The sequence below is a fragment of the Mobula birostris genome, chromosome 22 (genome assembly GCF_030028105.1).
Source record: "Mobula birostris isolate sMobBir1 chromosome 22, sMobBir1.hap1, whole genome shotgun sequence".
NCBI lineage: Eukaryota > Metazoa > Chordata > Chondrichthyes > Myliobatiformes > Myliobatidae > Mobula > Mobula birostris.
In genome coordinates, this window is record NC_092391.1 from 52,697,539 (window position 1) to 52,710,483 (window position 12,945).

At 41.3% G+C, this 12,945-nt stretch overlaps 1 protein-coding gene across 11 annotated transcripts in view; it reads left to right on the forward strand.

Annotated features, from left to right (window-relative positions):
• Window positions 1–12,945, forward strand: part of pitpnm2 (phosphatidylinositol transfer protein, membrane-associated 2) — a 317,466-nt gene that overhangs the window by 175,152 nt on the left and 129,369 nt on the right. For all 11 annotated transcript variants that reach the window (XM_072240762.1, XM_072240756.1, XM_072240755.1 and 8 more), the window contains 2 exons: window positions 3,584–3,705; window positions 10,684–10,917. In XM_072240762.1, coding sequence (XP_072096863.1) covers window positions 3,584–3,705; window positions 10,684–10,917 — 356 coding nt within the window. The remainder of the gene's footprint in view (window positions 1–3,583; window positions 3,706–10,683; window positions 10,918–12,945) is intronic.

The window sequence follows — 12,945 nt, forward strand, 5'->3', positions numbered from 1 at the left end:
TTTGGTGGTATGCTGTCTGCTTTTCTATTCAGTTTAGGATTTACTGGATTGTTTTTTGTGTTTTTGATCTGAGGATGCTACTAAATGAATATATAGCATTTAAAATTATCTCACTAAATGAATTGTCAGCAAAAAATGTTGCATCTTTTTAAATAAATAAAATTTTTGTATAAAATATCAGTGCAGCTACAAAGAAGGCATGACAGTGGCTATAGTTCATTAGGAGTTTGAAGAGATTTGCTATGTCACCAAAGACACTCTCAAATTTCTGCTGGTGTACCAGGGAAAGCATTTTAACTGGTTGCATCATCATCTGGTAGGGAGCAGCTTACTGCACAGGATTGAAATAAGCTGCAGGGAGTTGTAAATTTAGTCAGTTACATCATGGGCAGCAGCCTCCATAGTATCCAGGATATCTTCAAGGAGCAAAGCCTCAAAACGGCAGCGTCCATCATTAAGGACTCCCATCACCCAGGACGTGCCCTCTTCTCATCGCTACCATCAGGGAGCAGGTACAGAAGCCTGAAGACACACACTCAACGTTTCAGAAACAGCTTTTCCCCCTCTGTCATCAATCTCTGAATGGACATTGACTCCATGAACATTACCTCACTACTTTTTATATTTTTATTTTTGCCTTACTTATTTAGCTATTTAATATATACTTACTATAATTCAGTAAGTATATGTTTTCTCTATTATTATGTATCGCATTACACTGCTGCCACAAAGACAACAAATTTCATGACATATGCCAGTGACATTAAATCTGATTCTGAAATTCATGGCTTGATGTTGCAGTTGGTGACACTTTGCACTTTGGCATTGATCAATCGTGGGACATTGATTCCCAGATGAGAGAGCAATCAGGCTGGAGAGGGGAGCTGGAATACCATCAGTTTTCTTCTCATTCATTGGCAGTGAAGGCTCCAGGTGACCTTTGGCTTAGTCCTGCTACACATATTCTTCTGGAAAATCGGATTATGAACCACAGCCACAGGAGACCAGGTGTTATCTATGCCAGCACTCTGCAGGAGGAATTCAAAAACGTGATCTCAATCATCCTCTCTAACTCTTTCCCTCTGGCCCCAACAACACCCTGACCTTTTCGTACTGGCCCAACACTTAAATTGGCCAAACCTCAGTCCATACCCGACCTTTCCAGTCTGGCTGGGCATTTAAATCGTCAAACATCAGCTTGTTCCTTGCTCTCAGGCCCAGGACCCACCGCCTTGTCTCAGATCTGCCACTTCGAATCAGCTCCTACCCTCTCCAGCAATGGCCAAACATTGGCTTGTTTCTTGTTCTTAGGCCCAGGCCCAGACCCACTGCGTCAATTCAGCCCGTATATACCGTGATGCAACCATCCAAGACTTAAGTTCGCACCGCAAAATTGCTAACTCGTACAGGCGGTTCAAAAGCTCAACTCCGAAAGAGAAGTTACAGGCTATTGATCACATTGATCATTTTTGAGATAAAAGGTGATTAATAAAGCAGTTAGTAGCTTTGTTTGCTGCCTGCAAGGTACCACTGTGTTTCACCAGCACCATCTTAAACTGAAAGGTTTCATTGGCTTTCACTCAACCCTGGAACATCTGGATAGCAAAGGTGCATACATCAAAATGTCCTTTATTGACTGCAGCTCCAATTTTATTTGTTTTCTTTTTATTATTTGCATGATTTGTTCTTTTTTTCTGCACACTGGGTGTTTGACCGCCTTTTTTAATGGGCTGTAATGGGTTTCTTTGTTTTGTGGCTGGCTGGAAGGAGATGAATCTCAAGGTTTTATATAGCATACGTACTTTGATAATAAATGTACTTTGTACTTCGAGCTTTGAAATGGCCTCTGTGTTGTGGACCTGTTGTGTCAGTCAGCGAATCTAAGTTGCTTCCCAGGCAGGAGTTGATACTTTTCATCACCAGCCTCTCAAAATGCTTCATTACAATGGATGTGAGTGCTACTGGGCAGTAGTCTTTGAGGCAGGTTACCATGTTCTTCTTAGGTACCAGTATAACTAAAACCTGCTTGAAGCAGGTGGATACCTCAGATTGCTGAAGCAAGGGGTTAAAGATTTCAGTGAACACTCCAGCCAGTTGATCAGCAATGGTCTTTAGTATTTGGCCAGGTATCCCTTCTGGGCCGGATGCTTTTCATGGGTTCTCCTGAAGGAAGTTCTCACATTGAATTTCAGAGACAAATCTCAGGGTCCTCTGGGACTGTGGGACTGCATGAAGATTCCTCAATGTTTATATTTATTGTGTTTTTTTTATTATTATTATGTTCTTTGAGGGCTTTTTTTGGTGTTGCATCGAAGTATTAATGCTGTTGGGTTGAGTTGTTCTCTGATCTTGGCAATGTTTTGTCACCATACAAGGAGACATCATCAGGGCACTGTTGACTCTGGTGTGTCCTCTGAATGCTTGGCCTTTATATACTTTTCAATCAGCTGATTGGACATCATTTTGATGTGGGGAGGAAATCTCATTGCTGATTGGCTGTGTGGCGAACTTCTTGAGCTGTGGTCTGGTATTTTGCCAACATCGGCTCATAAATAGGATCGAGGTCTATGTGTCTGTTCACAGAAAACCACGCTTCTAGGAATTCCCTTGCATGCAGTGAGTTTGCTTGCACCATGACTTTCACTGATGCCCAGTCAAATTTGTGCCCATCTTGATCATCTTGGGTAGAGATCAGGGAGAGTTGGTCATGTCGCTTCACAGCCAGTTGATATATACAGTACAGAACCCTGAGATTCATCTTCTCCCCACCCCCCCAGACAGCCACAAAACAAAGAAACCCGTTCAAAGAGAATATCAAACACCCAACATGCAAAAAACAGAACTAATCGTGCAAATGGCAAAAAAAACAAGTGAAAAGGACACAGTATAAAGCATCAAACCACAAATTCATTGAAACAGTGTAGGGATATTCAGTTTAGTTCAGTTCAATATAGTGCTGTGTTGTTCTTTGACTGTGGCTGCAGAGCCAGTCTGCCCCGATCAAAATCACACAAAATTCAATAAAAAAGGGAGCAACTAGAAACCAGAAACACATCATAACATGAACTACAGAGCCAATCCTCAAACTACATCAGTTAAAACTTGCTCAGGATCCATTGTCCTTCGAAAGTATCGAGCAAGAGGAACAATTATTCCATTCTCTTTACACTTGTGTGCAAAAGTCTTGTTTAATCATTTTATTTTATTTTATTGAGATACAGTGCAGAGTAGGCCCTTCTGGCCCTTCGAGCTGCGTTGTCCAGCAACCCCCAACTTAACCCTAACTGAAACACAGGACAATTTACAATGACCAATTGACCTATCAATCGGTACATCTTTGGACTGTGGGAGGAAACTAGAGCATCCGGCGGAAACCCACGCGGTCACGGGGAGAGCGTACAAACTCCTTACAAGCAGCGGTGGGAATTGAACCCAAGTTGCTTGTACCGTAAGGCGTTGTGCTAACCACTATGCTATTGTGCCACCCCATTAAACAATCTTGGATCTTGAACCTTTAGACCTTAAAAATGGGAAGTTTGAGCTTTTAGTTTACAAAAATGATTGTGTTTTTGTTTTGTTTTAGGTATACCTGTCCCTTTGTAGAGAAATTCTCCATTGACATCGAAACGTATTATAAAGCTGATTCAGGAGATCAAGCAAATGTATTTAATCTCTCAGCTGCCGAGAAAAGACAGCGGATGCTTGGTATAGTATTTGATCTCTCTCTGCTCCTTTTAATGTAACAGTAATTTTAACCATTATTAACGAAGTTAAATCTAACAAAACAGGGAGCCAAGTTTGGGTTGCCATAATCATTGTAGTACTGCCATAAACAGTTCCACATGATGTGAGTAGGTCGATGCTGGCTTCTCATTTTGATACATCCCTGCTTGCATCTGCCACTTCACTGCACTGGCCGTAAGCCCAGCTCCTGGACTAGATGCCAAACTGCATTGGAAAATGGAAGGCAGGAGATCATACCTGTATGGTGTCTTTGCATCCTGACACTCAGTGAATCACTGTGCTTAGGAAGTCATTTATAACCCTGAGTGTCTCATCTGAAGTTGTTAAATGACAGACTTATAAAGCTGTTGAAGTGTTATAAGCTCACTAAGTAGTAAAGTACCGTTTTATTTTCCTGCATCGTGGAAAGGCATTGAAGCAAAGTGGGAAGTTCTCCCTGAGGAAACTAAACATTATTTCACTTTATAAATAAAATGGTTTTGTAGTGTATTATTTGATTAAAGAATCTCTGTAGAAGCAATGTAGTACTTTGCAATTCTCAGCGATAGGCCCCTTTTATAAACACATTTCTAAGTAGGTATTTTGCCTGAACAATAATTAATCGTTGATTTGTAGAATTATTTATTTGTAGTATGATTTCAAGGTTTTCTGTATAATTTATTCTGTGGGTTAAGGGTTTAACACCATATATGTGAGATCACCATCTGTATTGTTCCGTACTTAATATAAATAATAAAAGTCTGGAAACTAAAGGAGCAGAATTAGGCCATTTGGCCCATTGGGTCTGCTCCGCCATTTCATCGTGGCTGATCCATCATCTCTCTCAACCCTGTTCTCCTGCCTTCATGCCCTGATTAATCAAAAACCTATTAACCTCCATCTTAAATACACTCAATGACCTGGCCTTCACAGTCATCTGTAGCGATGACTTTCATGGGTTCACCACTCCGGCTAAAAAAAATTCCTCCTCATCTCTGTTCTAAAATGGATGTTTCTCTGTTCTGAGGCTGTGCCCTCTGGTATTCGACACCCCACCATAGGAAACATCCCCTCTGTCAAGGCCTTTCAGCATTTGATAGATTTCAATGAGATCCCCCCTCATTCTTCTAAATTCCAAAGAGTACAGGCCCAAAGCCATCAAATGCTCCTCATATGATAACCATTTCATTCCTGGAATCATTCTTGTGAACCTCCTCTGAACCCTCTCCAATTTTAGCATGTCCTTTCTTAGATAAGGGGACCCAAACTGCTCATAATACTCCAAGTGAGGCCTCAACCAGTGCTTTATAAAGCCTCAGCATTACATTCTTGCTTTTTACATTCTAGTCCTCTAGAAATAAATGCTTTACCACCGACTCAACCAGCAAATTAACCTTTCAGGAACCCTGCATGAGGACTCCCAAGTTGCTTTGCACCTCAGATTTTTGCATTTTCTGCCTGTTTGGAAAATAGCCCACATTTTTGTTCCTTCTACCAAAGTGCATTATCATACTCTACCCTAGACTATATTCCATCTGCCACTTTGTTGCCCATTCTCTTAATGTGTCTAAGTCCCTCTGCAGCCTCCCTGCTTCCTCGACACTACCTGTCCGTCCACCTATCATCATATCGTACTTTGAGGGAGATTGTTTAAATTTAAGAGACTGGCAGAAGAAGAAGAGCCACAGGAAACAGTTGAGGCCGGTTCATTGGCTATATTTAAGAGGGAGTTAGATATGGCCCTTGTGGCTACGGGGATCAGGGGGTATGGAGGGAAGGCTGGTGCAGGGTTCTGAGTTGGATGATCAGCCATGATCATAATAAATGCCGGTGCAGGCTCAAAGGGCCGAATGGCCTACTCCTGCACCTATTTTCTATGTTTCTATGTTAAGACCATAAGATATAGGAGCAGAATTAGACCATTTAGCCTATCGAGTCTGCTCTGCCATTTCATCATGGCTGATTTATATCTCTCTCAGCCCCATTCTCCGGCCTTCTCCCCTATCCCTTCATGCCATGACTAATCAAATATCTATTAACCTTTACCTTAAATATACCCAATGAGTTGGCGTCCACAGCTGCCTGTGTGCAGTGAATTCCACAGATTCCCACTTTCTGGCTAGAGAAATTCCTCCTCATCGCCATTCTAAAAGGATGCCCCTCTATTCTGAGGCTGTGTCCTCTGGTCTTAGACTCCCCTACCATAGGAAACATCCTCTCCACATCCACTTCATCGAGACCTTTCAACATTCAACATGTTTCAATATGCACATTCTTTTGAATCCCAGTGAGTACAGGCCCAGGACCCTCAAACGCTCTTCATATGACAAGCTTTTCAATTCTGGAATCATTTTTGTGAACCTCTTTTGAACCCCCTCCAGTTTCAACACATCTTTTCAAAGATAAGGGACCTAGAACTGCTCACAGTGCTCCCAAGTGAGGCCTCATCAATGCCTTACAAAGCCTCAACGTTACATCCTTGCTTTTATATTCTAGTCCTCTTGAAATGAATGCTAACATTGCATTTGCCTTCCTCACTCATTCTGCAAATTAGCTTTCAGGGAGTCCTGCACGAGGATTCCCAAGTCCCTTTTAGAATTAAGAGACCGGCAGAAGAAGACCTGTGAGTCGAGTAGCATTATAAAAAACAATTCTGTGATGTACTCCCAGTCCCTGATCATTATGAGCTTTGAAAACACAAATAATATGTTTTTTGACATCCATTTATTATGAAAACTAAGTGTTGTCTTTATTTCCTGTTAAATCCAAAAACCAAAAAATTAAAATTACTGACTGAATGTAAGAGAGTTGGTAAATTGGTGTATTACTGTTTATCAAGGTACAGTGCACACTGTTCATACAGATCAACTCATGACATTCATTGAAGTAGAACATGGTAAAAAATAGAACAGCTAATTTTATACCACAGAGATGAGAAAAATATCTATTCAAATCTATAGATAAAATTTAACCAGTTAGAAAGCACTTTCTGAACACTGCAGTACCAAGTTAAACTGTGGGAATGCATGTATTTAAATAATGCAGAACAATGAAGCCTCCATAACTTTCTAGAATTATACTTTGAATAACTTGTTATGTTTTGTAATTTCAAAACATTAAGCTAATTCAAAGGAAGACATGGGATTCTGACAATAACCATATAACAATTACAGCACAGAAACAGGCCATCTCGGCCCTCCTGGTCCGTGCCGAACTCTTACTCTCACTTAGTCCCACCGACTGCAGGTCTAACTTCGTGTTTACTTTAAGCGAGCTGCGCACGTATCGCATGGTAGCCTGGTGACTGAAGCAATTGATGTATTTTTACATATAACCCATAATTAAATATTTAAGTGAACAGGAATGCTTAATTGACCAATATATATGCAAGATTACTCAAACATTCTCTATTCCCCGTTACACTCCTGGCATTTAGGGCAACATGAAGTTCCTCCGTCTCTGGCGGTGTTCAGGGCTTCCTTCATCACGGCAGTAACCTCCTTTCAATTTTCACTACTGTCAGTCACACAAGTACCGGGTGGAGACTCAGGAATACCATCACACTCAGATTCTTCATTGCTGTTTCTGTAACAGTTTTGTTTGACCAGTCAGGGTTATTAGCCCTGAGCTGAACCCCTGATATGGGAGGACCAGTGGACCAATCTCCATCTGACCTCTACCCTTTGACCCAATCAAGAGCCAAAGTCCTGACTCCAGCCAATGTAGCTCTCCGAGTCATTGAGACATAGAAGCCTCTAAACCCAATGACAAGATTGTGGTCTTCTTGGAGGGCTCAAACATTACTTAAATATTAAATACACAACATAACCACCCTAGAGGCATATTAAACTGTTACTCGCCTATAAGAACTACTTGAATACAAGCAGATAATTAATTGTTAAACTACAAGGAAAATAACAGTTAAACAGTTTAAACTAAGAATTAAGCAGTCTGATCCAATAAACAATAACAGAATGCAGAATGAAATGTTACAGTTACAGTGTGGTGCAGGCAGACAATAAGGTGCAAAATTACAACAGGTTAGATTGTGAAATCAGAAGTCTATTTTTTTGTACAATTGCAGTGCAAAATATTAAGAAAAATTTCAAAGGAGAAAATCTTATGCAGCCAGTATAATAAACCTGCACAAGTATTCCATGCTAGCTGTTTAAATATATTCATACATTCACTGACTTATGATGATTTTTTAAAATAATTTGTGTATCAGTGTAATGACATTGACTGTAATGCATGTAACATTTAACCATTCAGGAAGATTATAAATTAATGGTCTTGTTAAAAATTCACTATGTTTGGTATTGTTAGAATGACGCATGCCTTTCACTCCTCGAAAGTATGTGACATTTTCTGGTTGTGTCCATTAGAATTTCAGAGTATTCTAATTCAGAAAATACTTTATACTTTATACTTTAATGTTCTGTTTATGTATGATTAGATTAAAAGATTTTGGATTTTGTTGAATTTTCTATGACATTTAGAAGGTATTTAAGACCATAAGACATTGGAGCAGAATTAGGCCATTCAACCCATCAAGTCTGCTGTGCCATGGCTGGTTTGTTATCTCTCTCTACCTCATTCTCCAGTCTTCTCTCTGTAACCTTTGACACCCTGACTTACCAAGAACCTATCAACCTCCGTTTGAAATACACTCAATGACTTGATCTCCACAGCGTCTCTGGTAATGAATACCACAAATTCTCTGCTCTGTGGCGAAATAAATTCCTCCTCATCTTTATTCTAAATAGATATGCCTCTATTCCAAGGATCCCCAACCTTTTTTATGCCATGGACCCCTACTATGAACAGAGGGCTCCATGGACCCCAGGTTGGGAGACTGTGCCCTCTGGTCCTAGACTCCCCTTCTATAGGAAACATCCTCTCCACATCCACTCTATGTAGGCCTTTCAAAATTCGGTAGGCTTCAATGAGATCCCCCTTCATTCTACTAAACATCAGTAAGTACAGGCTCAGAGCCATCAAACAGTACTCATACGTTAAACTTTTCATTCCTAGAATCATTCTCGTCAGCCTCCTCTGGACATAGAAACGTAGAAAACCTACAGCACTATACAGGCCCTTCAGCCCACTATGCTGTGCCGAACATGTCCTTACCTGAGAAATAACCTAGGGTTACCCATAGCCCTCTATTTTTCTGAGCTCCGTATACCTGTCCAGGAGTCTCTTAAAAGACCCTATCGTATCTGCCTCTATCACCATCACTGGCAGCCCATTCCACGCACTCACCACTCTGCATAAAAAACTTACCCCTGACATCTCCTCTGTACCTACTTCCAAGCACCTTAAAACTGTGCCCTCTCGTGCTAGTCATTTCAGCCCTGGGAAAAAGCCTCTGACTATCCACATGATCAATGCCTCTCATCATCTTATACACCTCTATCAGGTCACCTCTCATCCTCCGTCGCTCCAAGGAAAAAAGAAAGAATTCACTCAACCTTTTCTCATAAGGCATGCTCCTCAATCCAGGCAACATCCTTGTAAGTCTCCTCTGCACCCTTTCTATGGTTTCCACATCCTTCCTGTAGTGAGGTGACCAGAACTGAGCACAGTACTCAAAGTGGGGTCTGACCTGGGTCCTATATAGCTACAACATTACCTCTCGGCTCCTAAACTCAATCCCACGATTGATGAAGGCTGATACACTGTGTGCCTTCTTAACCACAGAGTCAACCTGCATAGCAGCTTTGAGTACCCTATGGACTTGGACTCCAAGATCCCTCTGATCCTCCACACTGCTAAGAGTCTTACCATTAATACTATATTCTGTCATCATATTTGACCTGCCAAAATGAACCTTCTCCAAAACTATCACATTGTTTCTTAGCTAAGGGGCCCAGAACTGCTCACAATACTCGCCAAGTGTGGTTGGACTAATGCCTTATAAAGCCTCAGCATTACACCCTTGCTTTTGTATTTTAGTCCTATCGAAATGAATGCTAACATTGCACTTGCCTTCCTCAACACTGACTCAACCTGCAAGTTAACCTTAGGGAGTCCTGCACAAGGAATCCCAAGTTCCTTTGCATCTCTAATTTTCGAATTTTGTTGCTGTTTAAAAAATAGTCTGCGACTTTGTTCTTCCTACCAAAGTGCAAGGAGACAAGCCCCATAAATTACTGCTGTCTCTCAGAATGTTGAAGTTCTGCATTTTACTGTAAGCCAGTGCAGAGCTAGTATATGATGAAGGTTCAAACCAGCATCACTGTCAGCTTTGCACCTCCTTGAACCCACCACCTGATACTTAAGGATAGTCAACCTTTCTGAGGCCAAGGAACTACAGTTGGGAGGACGGCACCAAGGATAGAGGAATGCAGAGAAGAGGGAGGAATGCTGGGTGTTACTTAAGGACCATTCATTCATTAGGTGCCATGACGTACGAGGTGGGTGATCATGGTCTTTCCATGACCATAATTGGTCTTGGCAAATTTTTCTACAGAAGTGGTATGCCATTGTCTTCTTCTGGGCAGTGTCTTTATAAGGCAGGTGACCCCAGTCATTTTTATTACTGTTCAGAGATTGTTTGGCGCTAGTGAAGGGAAGGAGTGCCTTACACCTACTTTGGTTAGAGACCTATCTCCACCCCACTACCTGATACTTAAGGATAGTCAACCTTATTTGAAAGCTAAGATTGAATATCTGATTAGTGTTGACCAAGTGTTAAATATTTTTTTCTCTATAAACTGTAATCTTACTTTCTAATTTTGTTCCCTGGTTAGTCTTTGTTATTATGAGGTTTTGAAAATTAATTTATGCCCTGAAAATTTTAGTAAGTGTTGCTTTTTATGATATCTTAGATGAAATTAATTTTTCTTTTCATACGTAAGATCTGTTTCAACTTTATTTTTTAATATGTCTGACACTTAAACAGCCTTAAGAATAAATATATTGCTAAAATACTTCCCATATCCCTCTCTGAACCAGATCCTATTGACATTGTTAAAGACCCAATTCCACCAAATGAATATAAAACTGAAGAGGACCCCAAACAGTACAAGTCCACCAAGACAGGACGGGGACCCCTGTCGGACAATTGGATTGAGGAGTGCAAAAACAGAACCGGAAAAATGCCAATTATGTGTGCATATAAACTCTGCAAAGTTGAGTTTCGATACTGGGGAATGCAATCCAAAATTGAGAGATTTATTCACGATGTGGGTGAGTATCTGTCAGATATATCCTGTATGCTTATCAACAGAAAGTACTAATGTCAAACAAAGTTCAAAGTAAACTTATTATCAAAGTACATGTATGTCACCATATTAAACCCTGAGGTCTGTTTTCTTGAGGCATACCCAATAAATCTAAAGAATAATAACCTAACAAAATCAGTGAAAGACCACCCAACTAGGGCATTCAACCAGACTGCAGAAGACAACAAATTGTGCAAGTACATAAGAAAGAAATAATAGTAATAATAAATGTGCAATAAATATTGAGAACCTGAGGTGAAGAGACCTTGAAAGTGAGTCCACAGGTTGTGGGAACAGTTCAGTGATTCAAGAGCCTGATGGTCGAGGGTTAATACCTGTTCCTGAACCTGGTGGTGTGAATCCTGAGGCTCCTGTAGCCTCTTCCTGATGCAGCAGTGAGAAGAGAGCATATCCTGGGTGGTGGAGGTCTCTGATGATGGATGCTGCTTTCCTGCAACAGGGTTTCATGTAGATGTGCTCAATGGTTGGGAGGGTTTTACCCATGATGGACTAGGCTGAGTACACTACCTTTTGTAGGATTTTCTGTTCAAGGGCATTGGTGTTTCCTCACCAGGCAGTGATGCAGCCATCACACATCTCCATCTCCATCACACATCTGTAGAACTTCAGGAGCTGAAGTGTTTTCAATTTGCTTCAAGTGAGCTATGGGACCTTTTCACTTTTCATGTTTTAGTGGAGTAGCAATTACTTTCTTTTCCTTTACACTTGTATAGTAGAAATGACATTAAACAGTCCTGAATCTTCAGGCCTGCCTTAAATCACACTGTTCAAGTGAAGCTACAACACAGGCATTTAACCTAATAGCGTGGGAGGTTTCCCAGCTCTGCCCTGTTCACAACATACAGGATGCGATTGCCGATTGCGTCACCTCTGATCTGGGCTGACATTTACATGCCGGGGGACACCTAATTAATTAGCTTGTTTATTTCAGCTTTTTTCTTGAAGATGTGCTGGGTGTGTTGCAACTACCGCTGCACCGTTGCATGCTTCGCGGCCCGGAGGTTGGGGACCACTGCCCTATGGCTGCAATACGTGCTCTCAACAGCGCAGGCGTCTCCCAAGTCGCTGAGCCTTCCCCTCGAAAAGCACAGGTGCAGGGACTGCACATGGTCACCAACTTCACCTCCAGGGCACACAGTTTGGAGTACTCTCCCTCCGTCCCGCACTGTGGCTGAAATTTGTGGTTTTGCAGCAGCGGTACCGAGTGGACATAATTACAACAAATTACAAAAATAATATAAATAAATATACTTATCAATGGATAGATATATAAGAAGAGATTAAAATAGTGAGGTAGTGTTCATGGGTTCATTGTCCACTCAGAAATCTGATGACAGAGGTGAAGAAGCTGTTATTAAAACATTGAGTGTGTGTCTTCGGGCTCCTGTACCACCTCTTTGATGGTAGCAATGAGAAGGGGGCAAGTCGTGGATGGTGACAGTCCTTAGTGACAGATGCCCGCTTGAGACACTACCCCTTGAAGATGTCCTGGATGCTGGTGAGACTGGTGCCCATGATGGAGGTGGCTGAGTTTACAACTTTCTGCAGCCGATTTACCCTATCCTAATCACAGAATGATTTACAATGACCAATTAACCTACTAACTGGTACACCTTTGGACTGTGGGAGGAAACTGGAGCCCCTGAAGGAAACGCACGTGGTCACAGGGAGAACATACAAACTCCTTATAGGCAGTGGTGGGGATTGAACCGGGGTCACTGGTACTGTAAAGCATTGTGCTAACCACTACATGTTAACATCTAGTTTGTAATACCCTGAATGACTTTGTCATTGTGTATGCCTCAGGGATTATGCTTATTCAGTTGCAGAATCCTTTGAAAACAACTTGCTTCGTTGTCTTGGTCTTTACAGTTAATTCACTCGTCTCTGAAATCAATTTGCAAACTGCCACTTGATTTTATTCCGTACTATTCAGAAACCTACGTACAAATTTTAACTCTGTGAATGGATC